We start from the raw sequence: 19,432 nt of genomic DNA, 5'->3' as shown, positions 1-19,432 counted from the left end.
AGTATTATGAAAACTTAAAGGCAAACCATTCTCACCCCTTTCCCCACGGTCACTCTCAATAGATTAAAATAGAAAAGGGGCATTATAGCTCTGCTACCCCCCCCCCCCCCCCTCATCCTGAACGGAGGAGGGGATGGGGAGAAGTAAAGTTATAATGCCCATTATCTTTCCTTAGTTTCCGTTGGAAAAGTCATGTCTTTTCACTCTTTCTTTGTCAGCTCGATCATTAGCCCTGAAGTTTACTCCTTCTGATAATTAACCGTTTCCGTATATGAAAACCAATTTTTTAAACCATTTTCTTGGTAAACCCCTGTCCACAACTGTAGCTCATTTGACTCATCGTTAGCCGTCTGTAGGAAACGCTCTCAATCTCTACCGAAAGCTAAAAAGATTCATTTAAATAATACACCCTTAAATAACTGCATCTCGGGCCGAATTGCTCAGTAAAGTTCAGTAAACAGTAAATGGACTGGAGCGAGGTATTTTCTACCTCTCTGCACTATATTAAGTTTCCTTTCACTGAGTCATACCTAGCCTCTGACAAAACATGTCTTTATGACTCAGGGAATGAAAGTTTTAAACAGCGCGCAGGTGAAAAAACACCACGCATCAGTCTATTGACATTTCATTTAACTTTATTGACATATCAAGGCCAAAATGCGTTGAAATAATCACTGCTCAGTGTTTCAATCATAATCGCCATGTATTACTTCAATCATACAATGTCGTGGCCCTGTGGCCCAGCCTGAAAGTCCGCTAGTTGTGGTCTCTTGCAGTTGTCATGTCGGTGGGAACGCATTGCGTGACAGGGAGATTACGCGAGTTTGGAACTCGAGTGCTTTTCTCTGGACCGCCAAAGAGAGGCAGTTTTGACAACTCCACAGGTTACTGGAACTATATGCCTCCCAGCCTCATGTACCAGAGTGACTTTTCAAACAGTGGTAGTTTCTCACAAGGGGAAAGAAAGGCAGCTATTTGGTGGCGAGTGGACGTTGCGTGACTTCTAACCCGGTGTGAAGTGCTCTCAGTCCGGGATGACCCGGGATGAGATAGAATCGATGGTGATTTACACCACGATGTTATCCGCTGTCCAAACAAGACTGCAGTGAACAGATTTATAAATACCAATATGTTTCTTGGTCATCGCCGGATATATTTATTGTGTTAATTGTTTCAACGCAGGTCTACCTGATTTAAAAACAGCCGATTTTTCTCTCGCGATTGTGCGTTATTTTAAGGGGGATGATGCAGTGAAATAGGTGAGTTGGCTTAATGAATCATCATTAGCGCTACATCCTGCAGGTATCGATATAGACAAAATAAACAGCCGGGAAACTCAGGAAAAGCGTAAAACTAAGGAAAGCAAAAGTAGAAAACGTAAGATCTCGACCTTTTGGCAGTCGCAGGAAGTCTGTATGACTCGAACCATTATAGTTGTAAAGGAAAAGAAAAAGCTCGCCTTATACACAACCATAAAGTTATTAGTTCTTCAGTTGAGAGGGGGCGTAATGAGGAGTTGATATGTTCAAGTAGCGAACGCACAATTTAAATTTTTCTTCCGGAAATAAGAAGGGACAAAGAAGCTAATGTCACCCTGGAATCAATCGACCGAAGGTTCCGTTTTCGCGTTATCTATAAATTGCCAGCATTAACTCCTACGGTTAATAACATAAAACTCTCCCGCTACGTGGTGTTTTGCATAATTAATTACATATTTAATTTATTCACAGCCGATTGCGAAATTTAGGCGGAATTAGATTGCATCAGTACTCACTCTCTCTTTGGAAGGACTTTAAATGCTTTTCAATAGATAAACATAATTTGGGCGAGATTTCTGCACAGTCCCATACTTCATTTTACATACAGCTCCTGGATAAGGAAAATCATGGCGGAAATAGATTGCCTTTTGGACTAAGACTTGGTTTTAGAATATTATGGGGATCCATAATTTCTCATGATTGCTATTTGAGATGATAACGTTACAAGGTTTCTAAACTGAATTACTGAGTACAATCCCAATATCGTTCAATTTGTATTGGGAAGAGGTAACATGGAAATATTTAACATGTCAGTTCCCTTGTAAACAAAATTTTTTTATTTTAAAATAATAGACATGCAGATTTTCTTTTCTTTCATTCTTAATTAAAGATCATCATCACATTAAATGATTTGATCCTAATATATAATTTGAAAGGGAGATGCTGGACATTAGCACAAATGTGCTTGACTTTGAGAATGGGTGTTTGCCGGGCTGGGTTCTTGTCTCAGGCCATCCCAGTAACTCTCACAGTACCTGTGCCAACCAAAGTGTTTGAGGTATTGTAGAGCAAGGTGTTGTGTGAGTAAACAAAAGTGTCCACCCATGGCTGGCTGAGGCTTGTAACTGGACCCTTTTGATTGACCAGGCACAAACCATTAGTGCACATTATTGTTGCCAATTCATTCAGGAAAAATAGACCATGCAGACTACTCTAAGAATCTTTCATTCTCAAGACAGCAACCTTAAATAACAGGATCCATCAACTGAGAGGGTGTCTGTTTGTATAAACAATAATTAATTATGCAGCACTGTTTTCATTTTTTTTGAGACTTGGCATACTTTAAGTGTTACAATTTTCCAGAGCCTGAAGGCATGTTCCTCTATGCAGGTCTATGCCAGAGTAACACTAACTGCCTTGAAAAATAAAGTTCATATTTTTTAAGATATATTTCTCTAGATTATGGGTTAATTGAAAAATTATTATTAATGCGATTGCTTTATCTCTCACCTACAGATCCTGAAGTCAGAATTCCATTGATGTTACTCCAACTGAACCCTTACTTCCACCCTGTGAAAATCCTGGATAGTGTACTGAATGATACACACTCTTAGCCAGAATGGCCAGTATGGTAAATCAAAACAACAAGACATCTTTCTCACATGCAGATAGTAATGTGGCTGCTGAAGAAGACATATCGGTTAAGGTGTCTGATGATGACACTTTAGCAGTACCCAACCAAAATAATTTTGCAGGTACAATAATTACAGATTAAATAGAAGAGCCTGTCCTGCTCCAGTACTGTGTTCATTACTACAAAGTGATTAGGGATATTTCTTCTCCTCCTTGTTCTCTGACAGTCACTGAACCTTCAGCATTTTATCCGACAGTCATTCACAAACCTGGGAAAAGATTTTTTTTTAAAAATAGTCTCAAGCTTCTTTTGAACTCGAAGTACTGTCTCGTAAATTTACTCTAACATCAGCTGTTGGTCTAAAACCACTTTATTGGAATGATGAAACATGACTGTGAAGAATACAAAAAGGATTGAATTGGAGACACAATCCCTTAAACTACTGGATGATTAGCTCTAGTTTATAATAACTGCTGAATCAGTAGCTGGACTGTATATCACAAGTACTAACAATTAATCTAAGTTCCATTTTTAAGAATTAAAATTGTGGAGTAACTATGTCCTTTTTTTCTCATCTATTGTAACTTAGACTCTGGCTCAGTGTGTATCGGTGTAGGCAATGAAGAGGATGATGTCTTTGACGGTAGCATGACTTCTATTTTTCAAGATGACAAGAAGGGAGTGTTTCTTCCTGGTCTTAAAGTTACTGCCAAAATCATTGATGTTCAACGTGCACCAAGAGCTCATCCTTTTAACCCTAACTTGTAAGATTTTACTTTTTTCTCCTCCATAATAGTACATATACGTTGTAGCTGAGTCCACGATAACAGCCTTAATTTCAGATCAGAGTGTGAATAAAGCTGTAAGTTATATTGTAAGTTATACCTTTAATGTGACAAATGCGCAGAGACATTTACCCCTTTAGCACCCTGACATTGGAATGTAACCATAGATATATTCTCTACACTGTTCCCTATGCATTTCCAAAGTTGCTGAAAAGGAGAATTTCTTGAACAATCAAGGAACATGTTTAGTTGGTGATAATTTCAGTTATTCTCATGGCCTCAATGTGTAATATAATTAGGAGAAATTAAATGTGAATCACTCGCAGTTGTTAAAGGGTTGATGTACCTTTGCTAGTGCACACTAGATCTGGAGGGACAAACTCAACCAATATGAGGTGTAAACCTGTGTCTGCTAAAAGGGTTATGCTTTTGAGAAAAAGAAATTTATGTATGTGTTTTATTTCTGAAAATGTGTTGAAATCAATGACATCCTACATTCATTCAGTAATGTTATTGACTTCTCCATTGACCCCCAAGATACACTATAGAACTAAGGCATGGCAGCTTCACTTGGATCATCAGGCGACGTTACAAGCATTTTGTAAAACTTGATGCAGAACTGTTTTTTCACAAAGTTAATGTTCGCCAACAAAGCATCAGAAGGGATCTTAGAGGTGATCACAGTGGAGAGGGTCATGCTTATCTTCCAAGTCGTCACTTGCCCAAGCGACCAGACATGTTTGCTACAACACCCAATATGGAAAAAAGAATAAAGTCTCTGGAGAAGTACCTTCAGAGGATTTTGGACAGTCAAAGCTATCGTACTCACAAAGAGACTCTGAATTTTTTGGAGGTCAGCCATCTCTCATTTCATTTTGATTTAGGAGATAAGGGAAGGTAAGTACTGTAGGTCACTTCACTGTTGTCAGTAAGAATGATTACCCTCCTGGCTAATCTCCTTGCCATGAAATTTTGCAACTACAGCTCTTTCTTATTTAGCTAGTTACTTACAACAATGGATTAATTGACTGATTTGTCTATTTAATTTTCTAGGGAAGGTATTCTCAGAAAGCGGGCAGGAGGTCATCGATTTCCTGCAGGGTGCTGCAGTTGTTGCAGTGGTCTTTCATGGGGAATATGGGACAAAAGGTTTGTTGTCTCCTTGGTCATTTTACCAACTTATATACCATATGGTATATGACAAGAGCCAAGATTTTACTTTTCAACTTATGGCCCCAATGAATGAAGATTTTACTGTTCCCCCCAAAAAATCAGATCATTCCATTTAGGTCATTTTACCAACTTATATACCATATGGTAAATGACAAGAGCCAAGATTTTACTTTTCAACTTATGGCCCCAATGAATGAAGATTTTACTGTTCCCCCCAAAAAATCAGATCATTCCATTTAGGTCATTTTACCAACTTATATACCATATGGTATATGACAAGAGCCAAGATTTTACTTTTCAACTTATGGCCCCAATGAATGAAGATTTTACTGTTCCCCCCAAAAAATCAGATCATTCCATTTAGGTCATTTTACCAACTTATATACCATATGGTAAATGACAAGAGCCAAGATTTTACTTTTCAACTTATGGCCCCAATGAATGAAGATTTTACTGTTCCCCCCAAAAAATCAGATCATTCCATTATTCTCAATAAACTGTGATTCTGTTCTTTGAATTATGTTATCTGTGTTTGCTTTAAATTTACTTATATAACTGTGCCATAATACCACCTGTTAAGTGTTTTAATTGTTCTAGACCAGGATGATATGCACAATGTCCTAACATAGCCTCCCATTTGTTACTTTCTGGAAGCAAATGAATGACTCATTGCTACTGCTTGGTGGACTGTATGTAAATTTTTTAGCTGCTTCTATGCATGATTGGGTGTACGTACATGAAACTTAGCAAAAGCCAGCTCCTTGGAGGAAACCCCAGTTATGAAATAAATGCTATTGGTAGCATTTGACTGAAATGTTACAGGTGCACAGTTGACTGAGGGTGTAACAAGTGGTTTAACAAACAATTTGTAAATCAGAAAGTAATCAATCAATCCCTTTTTTGTTCGTTTCTTTGTTTGTGGCAGGTGGCTTCTTGTAAAAGATAGTTTTATTGCCTATGTCAGGTGAGGAAAGCCCTGAGAATCAGGAAATTGATGTTATGATGCACAAATTTAGCCAAACCAAGGAGTAGATATAGCTTCATTTGGGGAAATTTAACTCTAAAGGGCAATGAAAAAAGTTTTGTGCAGCAGAGTTACATACATTGCTGCTAGTACAACCATCTTGTGAGAACCAAATTTTTATGGCTGCATGGGTTACCATATTTTTATAGGTGATATAATGAGGCTCTCCTTGCGTGCATGTATATTAACATACTTCTTAGTCAGTGATCACAAGTCATAATTTCCACTTTTGCCTCTATGTACTGCTGAGCCTTGTGTACCCTGAGACTGAGAGTGTTTTGGTTTCAATTCTAGTCCCAAGGATAAACAACTAAGAGGAGTAGTGTTAATGGACAAAGAATTTACTTTCAAGTATGGAAGGAAACAGACTGGTGTGCGGAATGGCTTGCTGATCCATAACCAGGCAAGGTGTGGAATTTTTATGCAATGGAATTCTTGTGTTTTAGTACACATTTACACCTTTAAATTTTGATTGATGGAAAATTTTCTTGTCAGGGATTTGTATTGAAATTTAAGAAGCTGCAGGTGACAATGAAGAAATTGACAGTTGCAGTAACAATGATGATGATGTAAAATACCTCTTACAAGCCAAGTTTTTAGTTGTTTAAAGTTTTTTTTTGTTTTTCTTAAGTTTCAAGTCTGCACTGTAAGTTATGGTCTAAGTGGGCATGCCATAAATCCCAGTGTACAGGCCATGCAGTGAAATATGGCCTGCTAAATTGACCAATCATAATGCACATACTTTCTGAGAGATGTAATGATGATAATGATGATGTTGGTAATGATCAGAAGATGGTTTTGAAAATGGGGATGTGATGTTGGTAATGCCAGCTATGGCAGCAGTGATCTTAGCTAAGCCACCTGTAGTCCCAGTAGTGACATGGATAAGAAGAATGTTTCATGTTTGTCAAGCAAACAATGACCAATGTCAGTCAGTAACAGTGGTAATGACAATGATGGAAAATCTAGGAAAACAACATTCTAATTACTAATTTTCTTTTATTCTGTTGCAGGCAGCTTCTGTTATCCTGTTGGACTGAAAGAAAGGCAAGGTATGACCAGAAAGAGTTTCCTATTTGTGTTTTGTTAATCTTAAGTTACATCCATCAGCAATAGCCCTGATGTAGGATCACATTGCTGAGAAATCATCCCTAAGCCTCAGTTACACCTTTGATCTGTTTTTCCTTTTGATATGGGTGTTTTAGAAATACTTTGTTAACAAAATTTACCATTATTCATCTTAATAGAGAGAGAGCTTTGGGTGAAACTGTCCGAAATATATTGAAAGACCATAGAGTTTAGCTCAAACAACATTGTGCTTAAAGAAGGAAAACAGCTTTTTTTTAGCAGAACACATTACTTAAGACTAATCAATAAGCTTTTGATGACACAGTGATTGGAATTAGTCATTAAGATCGAGAATTTCTATCGTGTGATAGTATATAGGGTAAGGCCCAAATCAAGCATCATGCATAGAAATCTTGAGCAGACAATTTAATAGTTTGTCTTCAAATCCGTTAGTAGCCCAAAACTTAACAAGAAGATAGATTTTTGATTGATTTTCTTCAAAACCGCACCATGTTAGTTTTCACGCTTTACTCACCGTCCAATTAACAAGTAGATTCCATGTTGTCGCACGTCAGACCCACAGTGACAAGGAATCTATTTTTTTATACGATAAAAAGGCAAAATGTAGGTAATGGTGATGTCATCAATATTATAGACAGCCTAGTCAATCAAATTGCATAACCAATCAAACTGGAGCATTTGTGATCGAACGCTGGTAGATTTTGGCCACTGAAAGCTTCATGTATAGTTCTGTATAGTTCATCAAGGTTGAATAATCTGATACAGTTAGTGTTAGTTACAGAAGGGGTTTCAACAAAAGCTGGTTACCAGTCTACCGCCGTCTGTTTAGTCTGCGAGTGACTTGTGCGTGGGTTTCGCCTTTTCCGGGCACAGCCGCTTATTACGGCATCGGTAGCCGCTTATGGAAAAAGTTATTGAAACTCCCGGTTATGGTCTACATTTTACTTCTAAGAAAACTTGGTATTCATCTGATGAGATCAGCGCCCACTTTCTGTCTGTAATTTAACTTATTTTATAATTAATTTTTTTGACTAATTGAACAGTGAATGGATGAAATCAATTGTTCATGTTATGGCAACTACTGGTGCTGACTGGATTAAGGAACATCCTCACAGCTCGTATGCTCCAATCAGGGAGAACTGTTATGCTCAGTGGTGGGTGTGATGTTAGACTTATCATCAGTTTTTTGTCTTTGGTATACAAGTCATTGTACTAGTTGCTCTGCTAGAATACAGTCGGTCGTTCCTTTTTGACGAAGTCCTTTGCGCGAGATCTTGGGAAATGGTTAAGGCGGCGGGAAAATGGCTCTGAAAAATTAATGAAATTCAATTGAATCTAACCTTTTTGCGTCTGTTGGTTTCGTTTTTAGGTTTGTCGACGGTGAAGCATATTTTGATGCAGTTGCTGATGCTTTAGAGTCTGCAGAAGAGGAAATTCTCATAACAGGCTGGTGGTGAGTTTTCCGAGTCTCTTTCTTGCCGACTTTGAGACTTGCTCAGCACCTTTGGGGCGAAGTGTGAGGGTGTTGAGCGCATGTTCATGTTGTTTTAAGATAATGGCATAAGAATGGCATAAGAATGGCATAAGAATGGCATAAGAATGGCATAAGAATGGCATAAGATGAAAACAAAACAAAATGTATAATTTGTCCCATGTTTATTTCAGTTTTGTTGGCCCCTGAATCCGATTGTCCTTTATTGTCAGTAATGCAAATGTACTGAACTTGAGTATTGTTTCATTAAATGGTAAGTAAGTATAAATAACACGAGGCTTTTGTCATTTTCAGGGTCAGCCCAGAAATATACCTCCGTCGGCCAGTCACTGCCGGCCATGAATGGCGACTGGATATGACGCTGAAGAGAAAAGCGGTAATTGTGAAATTTCAAATTTTTCTGAACCGTATTGAAAGCGGGTTGTCACTCAACACTATGCCTTTATATGAAAGTTGGAGTTTAGTCGGCTCTCTGTTCACTTTTTTCCAGATCGAGGTTTGAAGTTTAGTTGTTGGTTTTTCTTGTGGGAGGAAAAGCTGGAGAAAACATTTTTGGAGTAATTACGAGAACCAGCAAAAAAACTTAAAAGGAAAAACTGTGACGTCAGACTCATGAATCGAACCTAGGCCACAGAGGTCTCACCACTGCGTTATACATGCGCCATACCTGCTTAGTGCTCACCATATAGCTTACCAGGAAGAGTTAATTCACAAATTTCTTCCAAAACGAGATCCTTCCTTACAAAAAAAATGTTTCCTTGCTCTAAACGTTTTTTTTTTCTGGGCTGCAACTGTGACTCTTGATTTGAAAATGGCCCCCTCATCTTGTATAATGTGACATGAACTTTGTGGGCAAACTGTAACAATTCTTTGGACTGTTTAATTTTTAAGATTTGCAAATCAAAATATATCAGTTTTAAAATTTATTTTTAATTTTTGCATCTATGATTTTTAGGAGAGTGGTGTAAAAGTTTATGTTCTAATCTACAAAGAAGTTGAGCTGGCTCTAACGCTGAACAGTGCGTACACTAAAACTACTCTGATGGGTTTACACCCAAACATCAAGGTAGATTCGTTGGTACTTCACTGTGAAAATCATTTAAATCGACTTTGAAAGAGTATCGTTTGTTAACATAATAAATTTGTGGACGCCCTGGGCTAAAAAGGACTAACGAACGCATCACATAACTTTGTTTACCTTTGTATGATAGGATGGACCGTTCTTCAAAATGGCCGAAATCGCCCGATACCAAGATACGCAGGACACTTATGTCAGCACCATAATAAAAAATTTTCAATTTTGTTTTTAAATTGATAAATTCACAAAACTTCTATTAACTACGGGTTAACTTAGAAAATGAACTTTCTTACCAAGAGCATTATTTTTCCTTGCGATCAGTTTTTATTTTGGTAGCCATTTGGTAGGCATAGCCGTTCTGACGTGTACGTGCATTAATTAAGAATTAGAACTTGCCATGTTGGCGAGGGGAGAAAAATCAGAGGTTGCAATCTTTTTTTGAGGAACATGGTGATAGAAAGCAGGGAAATCTTATTTCATGTCTCCGATTTAGGTGTTGCGGCATCCAGACCACCTTCCTGGGGCAGGTGTAATATATTGGGCTCATCATGAAAAGTTGGTGGCCATTGACCAGAAGGTGGCCTTTATTGGAGGTAACTAGAACCTTACGTTGACGTAATACGAAAAATAACTAAGGACTGTCAGATGCTTTTTAAAATGCCTATTGTTGCTGACAGTCTTTCCTAGCGATAAATACAAATTGGAAATTGAATTCTCAAACTAGTCTGCCAATTAGTGTTGGTCAAATTACCATATTACATGGTTGTGAATTCATTTTTCACGATCATGGAATAAGGAAAAGATTTTGTCTACGGAATTAAGATTCCACAAGAGATTTTAAGTTTATGATCTCTTCGACATCGGATGTTCGTTCCCCCGAGCTGCTGAGACCTGGTGCTGAGTTTCTCGTCAGACCTGTTTCATTATTGACCAGATTTGACACGCGCACTCTACACTAGCGGCTGAAATTAGCAAAGCGTTCTGAAAAAGCAAAGATGGTCAAGTTTGTGGAAAAATTCATTTTAAATTCTTTTCTCGGAGTTAATACAATCAGTTGTGTTTTTAGGTCTCGACCTTTGTTTTGGTCGCTGGGACAATCATTTGCACCGTCTGACCGACTTTGGATCTGCAGTTCGGCCTCCAACGCTGAACAAAACGGTAACCTCACCTTGTTTTCATTCACTTATTCGTTTGCAAACGACTGAAGGCGTTTCACGTGTGGTCTTGTTTTTGCTAACAGGAGGAACAGATCAGAAAAATTGGCGCTCTGTTTGTAGAAGGAACGCTGGAGGGATTTGACGTCCCGAAATGTTCCGACTTCACAGACAACGTCAAAGTAGAGATAGAACCCGGAACATCAGGAGGAAACAAACTTTGGCTGGGAAAGGATTACTCAAATCCAATCACCAGAGATTTCTTTGACGTCCATAGACCATATGAAGGTATGTTGTACCTAAAAGCTGTTTTCAGTGACTGTCAGTGGACCTCTCTGATTGGTCAAAAAACACGTCAGGTTTGATCTCACCAATGATAGTAAAGTCACTTATATTTCGACCAATTGGAAGTTAAATCAAAACGAACGTCATCAAATCTCAGCATTATCACAAGTGTAATTGTATTGTACCACTTATAAGTTCAATATAAGTAGTCCTGAGCGAAGGAAAACCAAGTGCACAACGGATTTTTTCCATACTTGAACAATTTTCAATCGAGTGTCGAAAGAAAACTGGAGTTGCTTTGATTTTGTTCTACTGCGTTCTGCGATTGGTCCGGACAATTTTCGCCACCCTTACAACCAATCAGATTCAACACCAAAACTATAGCCAACTGGTGATTCACGTTTTCCTGCGCCTTTCAGGTAGTTGACTTGGTCTTTTTGTGAGCTCTCGTTAGCATAGTGATATTTTGATTGACCTTCGTGAATACCTTGGTACTGGTTTGACCAGATTCCGGCTCGAACTTAGAGCGCTCTGTTTGTGGACAATATGGAATTTTTGAACTTACGTGTCGTTGTTGTTGATCAAACAGCTGTTGTGCTGCTCTTCTATAAACTTTCGTAAAGTGAGTATGGCTTGTGGGAAAGTTTTGTCGCCTTTTTTCTCTTTTGAAATAGGAATCATGGCAACAGAATTTAGCTAACGACTCCCCCATGTACTGACTCGATACTTAATCGTAAGCCTCTTTTTGTCGTATCGGTTTTTTAGATTCCGTGGACAGAGGCCATGTTCCTCGGATGCCTTGGCATGATGTGGGCATGTGCGTGTTTGGTTTTCCCGCGAGAGACATCGCTCGACATTTCATTCTGAGATGGAATGCTACCAAGGTGATGATAAAACGATTGAAGATCATAATTGTTAAATAAGCATCCACAGGTGATGTAAATATGAGCACAGGTATTGTAAATATAAATATTTTTCATTCTTTTCAGATTGAAAAGGTTAAAATGTATCATGACATCCCTTACCTTCTCCCGAAGTCGTACTCCAAACTTTCTAATGAAAGGCCAGCAACATTAGACGACTTTAACGTGGTGGATTGCCAAGTGAGTAAAAGACTTCTTTATTTTCTCCATCATCAACAAATGTTCATCATTTCCTATTAGTGCTCAAGGATACATTCATATAGGATGAAGGAAGGTGGGCTTTGCATTTGGCTTTCAGACCTGACTATTCCTTCCCCACATGAAAAAACTCGATGAATCAGTCTGTTGTTCAGTCAGTCAGTCAGTCAGTCAATCCGTCAGTCAGGCATTCAGTTAGTCATTCAGTCAGTCAGTCAGTCAATCTGTCAGTTGGTCAGTCGGTCATTCAGTCTTTAGTCGGTTATTCAGACAGTCAACCATTCAGTCGGTCAGTCAGTCAGTCAGTCAATCTGTCAGTTGGTCAGTCGGTCATTCAGTCTTTAGTTGGTCATTCAGACAGTCAACCATTCAGTCGGTCAGTCAGTCTGTCAGTCAATCTGTCAGTCAACCATTCAGTCAGTCAGTCAGTTGGTCAGTCGGTCAGTCAGTCAGTCATTCAGTCTTCAGTCAGTCATTCAGTCAGTCAGTTAGTCATTCGGTCAGGCAGTCAGTCGGTCAGTCAGTCAGTCAGGCAGTCAATCTGTCAGTCAGCCAGGCAGTCAATCTGTTAGTCAGTTGGTCAGTCAGTCAGTCAGTCAATCCGTCAGTTAGCTATTCAGCCAGTCATTCAGTCAGTCAGTTAGTCATTCAGTGAGTCAGTGAGTCAGTCAGTCATTCAGTCAGTCAGTCAGTCAGTCAGTCAGTCACTTGGCCATTCAGTCAGTTCAGTCAGACAGTCTGTCAGGCAGTCAGCAGTCTTCAGTCAGTCAGTCAGTCAATCAGGATGTCAGTCAGTCAATCAGTCTGCCCCGGTTTTTTCGGCGAGTTGATTGCCCAAGTGTGTGCCGCCGGGTGCACAGGTTTAGTTGGTGAAGGAGAAATGTAAGTGTTTGTACCAACAAATATTGATGTTTATTAGATACTCCGTTCCCTCTGTTCGTGGTCAGGCGGTGTTCCTCCAGAAAACTCCATCCATGAGGCATACATAAAGGCGATTGAAGCATCTCAACATTTCATTTACATTGAGGTAATAAAAAAAATCAGAGGTAAATTTCAAGGTTTGTTCAGAGTCTATAATTCTGAAGATATATACATAAAAATCTGAAAAGTCTATTGGTTTTTTCCCACTATCAAAAAGCATTTGATTACACATTGATTATTTTCGGGCAAGTAGAATTTTTGATGAGTTTTCTACTAGTTTACTGGTCAATTAGAATATGTTATCTTAATGTAACACCAATTCCATCGACTAATTTACGTAGAAGTAGATAACTGTTCTTTTTCCTTTTTTCTTGCAGAACCAATTCTTTATCACTTCTCTTTTCATTGACAATGTTAAGAATGAGATTGGACAGAACCTTTTGTGGAGAATAGAGAGAGCACACAGGTGTGATGTATATTTCCTTTTATCACTTCCAAGTCTATTTGAATTTTATAGGATTAATGAAAAGCAGTGGAAAAAACCACGACAACGAACAGAAGCAGCATACGGAGGTCACGCATAACACGGAAATGTCGTAATGAGTAATGCAAAGAAAAAAAAATTCCGTGGCAAGTGGGTCATTGACGCCCTAAAAGAAGCTGGGATGTTTCCCTCATTATTGGCTATCATTCTCAAAGAGAAGGATTGAATTAACATGGTTGAGAATATCTCTTGACAGTTAGTATCACTGATAACATTTTTCCCGTTTTCGACAGAGAGGGTGAAAATTTCAAAGTTATAGTCGTCATGCCACTCCTACCAGCCTTTGAAGGTAAGAGTGTATGAGAACATAGTTAGCCAGTAAGTTGCCGGTTTTTGTTGGAAGTTTTAACCCCCAGCTGTAAATTTTACGCCATTTTTTTTCTCTCAAAAGAACGTTTTTCATTTTATCCAGATCCAGCCAACTGCGAAACTGAAAGGTCAAACATGTTTTCCTATTTCTCTGCTATATCAAAGACATGTTTTATATGTGGAGTAATGGGGAAGTAAGATTCTGGTGGCAGTCTTCCTCATTGTTTCCTTTGATATTTTTCTCTTTGTCAGGGGAGATTGGTACAGCCACTGGTCGATCGATTGGCGCCATTACTCACTGGAACTACAGGTCAATTTGTCGAGGATCGCATTCTCTCTTGCAGAGATTAACAGAACTTGGTATAAACTTGTTGCTTGCTTATACTCTCAAGAATCTGTATTGTTTGTGCTCCGTTGTGACGTGTATATTTTGCTTTTGGTATTCATGGTTTTCATCTCTCCTTCACTTTAGTTGGTGATCCTTCCAAGTTCATAACATTTTATGGTCTGAGAACTCACTCAGAAATTCATGGAAAACCCGTGAGTGAATTCATTGTTGATTCAGTTGAGCACAATCCCATTTAACTTTCGAGTCTCTTGTTAACTGGTCAGCCATTTTTTTGTTTGCAGGTCACAGAGCTTGTATATGTTCATAGCAAGATGATGATTGTCGATGACAATACAGTAATTATTGGCTCAGGTATGGAAACGCAGTTATGATATGTGGTTGTAACCTTACGACTGCAAAGAAAAGCTGAAGTTGACTATCTGAGTATTAGTCCTTTTTTTCTATGTTTAATATCGCGAGTACTTAAATCACGTTCTGTTCTCGTCCTGACTTTGTAAAATCCCAAGTGTTTCGTGTTTGACAACTTCTTCCTTGTTTGTGTCTAAGTCGTGCTCCAGCCATAGAAAAAGCCTTTGGAATAACTGGATCTTAATAGGAAAGAAAACAACCCTGTCAGAGACGTCTTTTTTTGTTATTGTCGTTTTTTTTCAGCTTCACTGTTAGTTTTTTCGAAAACAGACTTAAAGGTTACCTTTAACATAACTCGGTTCGTCTCATATTCAGAGGCTTTTTGCTGGTCGCCCTCTCGTACCTTATGCATCTGTATTTATCTTTGACAGTACTGCGCTCTTTTTTATTTGTAGCAAACATCAATGACCGCAGCATGCTGGGAAAGAGAGATTCAGAAATAGCCTCTATCATGAAGGACAAGGAATTTGTAAGTCTTATTTCCACTTCGCAAATATGGTTCGGTGAATCGAACATTTGCTGACAAGGAAATCGTTCAGCCAACAACTACAGGATGTTCTAACTGAAAGTTGGCTTTAGGGGGTCCTAAGGATTTCACCCACATCACCTCAAAAATGATCGTAAGAAACGAAAAAAAAAGTTATTGTTTCTGAATATGCAAGACTGACAAACATCCGAATTGAATAAAAAAAAATTGTCCCAATGCGAACCCTCTCCCTTAACATCAAGTCTCCTCGTTGTTCCCCAGATATTGCTTATAAGCTTAGAGCTGAGACTTTGTTGTTTGACAAAACAATGTCCTTTGGGACCAATATTCTTCTTTCTTCACGTCGCCTTTGTGGTTGTAAGTGTGTTGATATTAGAAGGAGAAATTTCTTTCTGGTCAATCCTGGAGGTGAAGTGTGAAGGGTGAACAATTTGTTGGCCAATGTAGTTTTTCAATGACTACACCCTATATACAAGGAAAAAATAAATCATATCCCCTGATAAATTATCATTTAACAGCAGTGAGAACACTTCTTCTTACTTTTATGGGAGTAAGTATGATGGAGGAAGTTTGAACTATCGATGATCATTCCTTTTTATGCTTTGCTCATCAGGTTCCGTCCGTTATGGATGGCAAGGAATATCAAGCTGGCAAGTTTGCGTTCAACTTAAGATCAAGACTCTTCAGGTAGGAGAGTGATCCTGATAAATATCTATATCCTGGAAGAGAGCAGAGAATCTGAAAAACTTTAAGTAACTGGTTGAAGTTTGATCTATTTTCGATTTTTCGCTCTCATGATGAATTCCTCTTATTTTTTCGAGGCGTCAGTCGTCGTTATTGACAACGGTCCATTTCATGACTCCTATTACGTGGACGGTCAAAATACACATCGCTATCATTAAACTAAAATGATTACTTATTGCTTGACTTATTGCTTATGTGAACGGAACTTCGAAAAACACCTTTTACTATCACAGCCTAGTATGCACTTCCTATGAACAGTAAAACCGCACTCAAAGACTTCGTACCTTTCTAGAGACTCGTGATGTGCTATAGTCTACACGAGGAAAGGTGCAATAAGTGTTTTTCTTTATTTTCTTTTTTCGTTTCTTTTCGTGAGATGAGTTAGTTACAGTTGCGATGATTTTTTAGTCATTCGTTTTACAATTTTTTAGGGAACATCTGGGTTTATTAGATTCTCCTTCAGACGTAGACATCAGAGATGTTGTCTCAAAAAGTTTCTATGAGGTGAGCCTTGGTTGATATGGATACTGAAAATCCAGTTTCTATGCAGTGAAATTACATAATCAATAACTGGTAATGTTAATCATTGTAAAATTTTTCAATTTTAGGATGTGTGGATGGCCACGGCGAAGAAAAACACTGAAATTTACGAGGAGGTACGATGGACGCAGCAAACTTTTTCGACGGTGCATTATCGCGAGAAGGCTGAAAATCATTTTAGAAAGGTTTCGTCGGAGCTCCCTTGCGGTTGAACGTGTTGTGCGTAAACAACAATATCGTTCTTAAAATTGTCAGCTTTGCTCTAGACTCACTCACATGTGAGTAATAATTCAAGGAGGATTGGTGTTTCCTGGTACTTAGCTGGATCTCCTCCCATCAAAAATCCAGAACACGGGACACCATACCACACGAGAACTGAAATTAACTTCGACAGGCAGCTCACTGTATGGAACCTGAGATCAATGTAGAAAGACGAAACCATCCCATAATAGCTAGTTTGTTGTTTTCAATACATGAACCATTTCATCAACTGTACATCTCAAAAGTTTTCCTTTTTTCGAGGTACGGTGACCTTGTTAACAGCCATACGCTGTGATAATAAACATTACTACCCTTTTTCTTCAAGGTGTTTCACTGCATGCCAACAGACCAAGTTCGTTCACTAAGCGACATGGCTGCTTATAAGGTGAGAAACTGTTATGAGACCGAGTAGTTTGACTGTTAAAGCATGTTGAAATGATGAAGTCCGTTAGTGTTCAAGCCCGCGCAAAGGAGCTAACCTCAGATGCTTAAAATGGGATTTTCGCTTTCGCAAAGCCTCGTGCACAGTCTAATGTTATCACGTCAAATTAAACGAAGGACGATGCCTGTTAGGTCTGATCCACTCTCGTTTAAAGTCACTGAGAACCCTCGATGAGTGGTTTGCAGTTACATTTATCGTTTTTCTTTGGTACAGAAATTTTAACAGTGCTAATGAATGTGGTGAAACCGCAGTATGACACACAGGATGAAGAAGCGAATTTACAGTTTTTACTAGTTCTTGTCTTTTCTTCAGATTTTGACATATGTTTATCATAATTCTTTTGTTTGCATCAATATTCTTTCTAGAGTCTTAAAAACCTCGACAAAGAGGACCCTGGACAGGCACGTGCTCTTCTGCGAGGCGTCAGAGGGTATCTCGTTAAATTGCCCCTCCACTTTTTAGAAAAAGAAGACCTTAGACCGCCTGTTGGTAGTTCAGAGTTCTTTGTGTCAGAAGGAGTTTTTACGTGATTAGATGCATTGTAGGATAGACTGTTTAATCAGTTCCTTTGCGATAAAAAATTGAATTGAAATGATAAGATGCTTTACGATGATAATTACGATTATAATGAGGGGAGGTCGGTGATTACCCACTTCAAGTTACTAAGTCGGATAATTTAATTATTTTATTAAAAATATATCGAATTTAAATTATATGATTGGTTAAATTGACTATCATTTAAGGGAGATCCTACTCTATTGTATTTTACATAATTTACTCTAGTTTGACATGTCATAATATTTTGGATTGAAACAAGGTACTAGATTGTTTAGAGGTAATTTCTTAAGAAAAACGCTTAGTTTACCTTATTATTTATAAATTGCAAATGGCGCAATAACGGCTTTGAGAGAGGAAATATATTTTGGAAAGCTTATTAAATTACCGTTTGAAATAAATATGAGATTTTGCTGGATTAGTGTAACGCCATGTTAGCCGCCTAGCCTCGATTTGAACTTTTCCTTGATTGTTCTGTTGTTTGGAAGAATTCACGAAAATTTGTAAAATATGTTGGCTGTGCCAGAAATTCGCTGAAACCATAAAATGTTTTTATATTTGCATACTCCTATCATACCCTTTTTAATTAGTCTGGAAGAAAATGCCATGAGGAAGATGTTGGACCTTTGCTCGGAGCCGAGATTAGAAGTTACATAGGGACAAAGAGTTCTTTAAAATTTTGTTGGACTATTCACCATGGGATTATGCGAGAGTCAACGAATGAAGGTTGAAGTTGCGTTCACACTTTGGAGGAAGACAAATGGGTTATCTTTTATCGTTTGCACGGAACTGCTTCTTTTATTTTCCACGTCACATCAGCCCTCTCCTTCCACCCTGAAACAAACTGCATAGCAATGCATTAGTATAACTTTGTTATTGATTGGAGTAGCTGGGATGGGAAATTAATACTTTATTACCAAATAACTCTGCAAAGAAGACGACATGACTTTTCCCACCTTTTGTCAATTTACCAGAACAAGAGAGGTTCACCCCACCCCTCTCAGGAAAAATTCTCATTTTTCAGTGGTAGCCCTTCATCCCTCGCATTGTTATTACAGAAATCTAGTCTAGTACTTTGACTTCACTAACAGACTTGTATCACATTTTGCGTTATTACGTAATGCGTTTGGAAAGCACTACATTTTGCGTTAAAAAGTTACTACATTTTGCGTTCTTGAATTATGCGTTAGAAAAGTTTTTAAATTTTGTATCACTAGAATTTGCATTTACACATGCGTTAAAAAAATTACTCTTTGTGTCATTACATTTTGCGTTAGAAAGGTATCAAATTTTGCGTTATACATTATGCTTCAGAAAAGTTACTACATTTTGCGTTAAAAAAAACTTTTCAAACAAGAATAATTCAAATACCTCAATTTTACACCTCAATTTTACACCTCAATTTTACACCTCAATTTTACACCTCAATTTTACACCTCAATTTTACACCTCAATTTTACACCTCAATTTTACACCTCAAATTTACACCTCAATTTTACGGGTTTTTTTTCTTCGATATTGTCGAATTGTTGTAATATGCGCTCCCAACTATCCGCCAGCTTGCAATTGCAGAGGTAACTAAAAGCAACGGTTTACGAACAAGATTTAGTCATTAATTTTTATCCAGTATTTGATTGGCTGGATTCAGACAAGTTGTAAATTGCCTTCAAGTTTTTCAGCTTTGCCCATTGGTCAGTTGTCACTGACTTAATTGATTCTGTCTCTGAAAACTGATCGCTGTTTGCATCGAAGCGCAGGTTTAAATCAAAATACTCAAAC

At 38.2% G+C, this 19,432-nt stretch overlaps 1 protein-coding gene across 1 annotated transcript; it reads left to right on the top strand.

Moving 5' to 3' along the window:
- The first annotated feature begins 1,116 nt into the window (after window positions 1-1,116).
- On the top strand, window positions 1,117-18,069 carry LOC131780856 (phospholipase D2). Its single transcript, XM_059097446.2, has 29 exons — window positions 1,117-1,259; window positions 2,775-3,013; window positions 3,482-3,656; window positions 4,215-4,574; window positions 4,731-4,826; window positions 5,776-5,814; window positions 6,169-6,282; window positions 6,888-6,926; window positions 8,007-8,117; window positions 8,333-8,416; window positions 8,750-8,831; window positions 9,411-9,521; window positions 10,027-10,126; window positions 10,600-10,691; window positions 10,774-10,975; window positions 11,738-11,856; window positions 11,962-12,075; window positions 13,013-13,120; window positions 13,392-13,480; window positions 13,792-13,847; window positions 14,120-14,227; window positions 14,340-14,407; window positions 14,498-14,567; window positions 15,020-15,093; window positions 15,725-15,798; window positions 16,287-16,359; window positions 16,464-16,511; window positions 16,982-17,041; window positions 17,464-18,069. Exons 2-29 carry the CDS (start codon window positions 2,878-2,880, stop codon window positions 17,626-17,628), a joined length of 2,967 nt encoding a protein of 988 aa, XP_058953429.2. The 5' UTR covers window positions 1,117-1,259; window positions 2,775-2,877; the 3' UTR covers window positions 17,629-18,069.
- Window positions 18,070-19,432: the final 1,363 nt, after the last annotated feature.

Source organism: Pocillopora verrucosa, chromosome 1 (genome assembly GCF_036669915.1).
Source record: "Pocillopora verrucosa isolate sample1 chromosome 1, ASM3666991v2, whole genome shotgun sequence".
NCBI classification, from domain to species: domain Eukaryota; kingdom Metazoa; phylum Cnidaria; class Anthozoa; order Scleractinia; family Pocilloporidae; genus Pocillopora; species Pocillopora verrucosa.
Note: the sequence above shows the minus strand (reverse complement) of the source record. Positions and strands in the feature narration are given on the sequence as shown.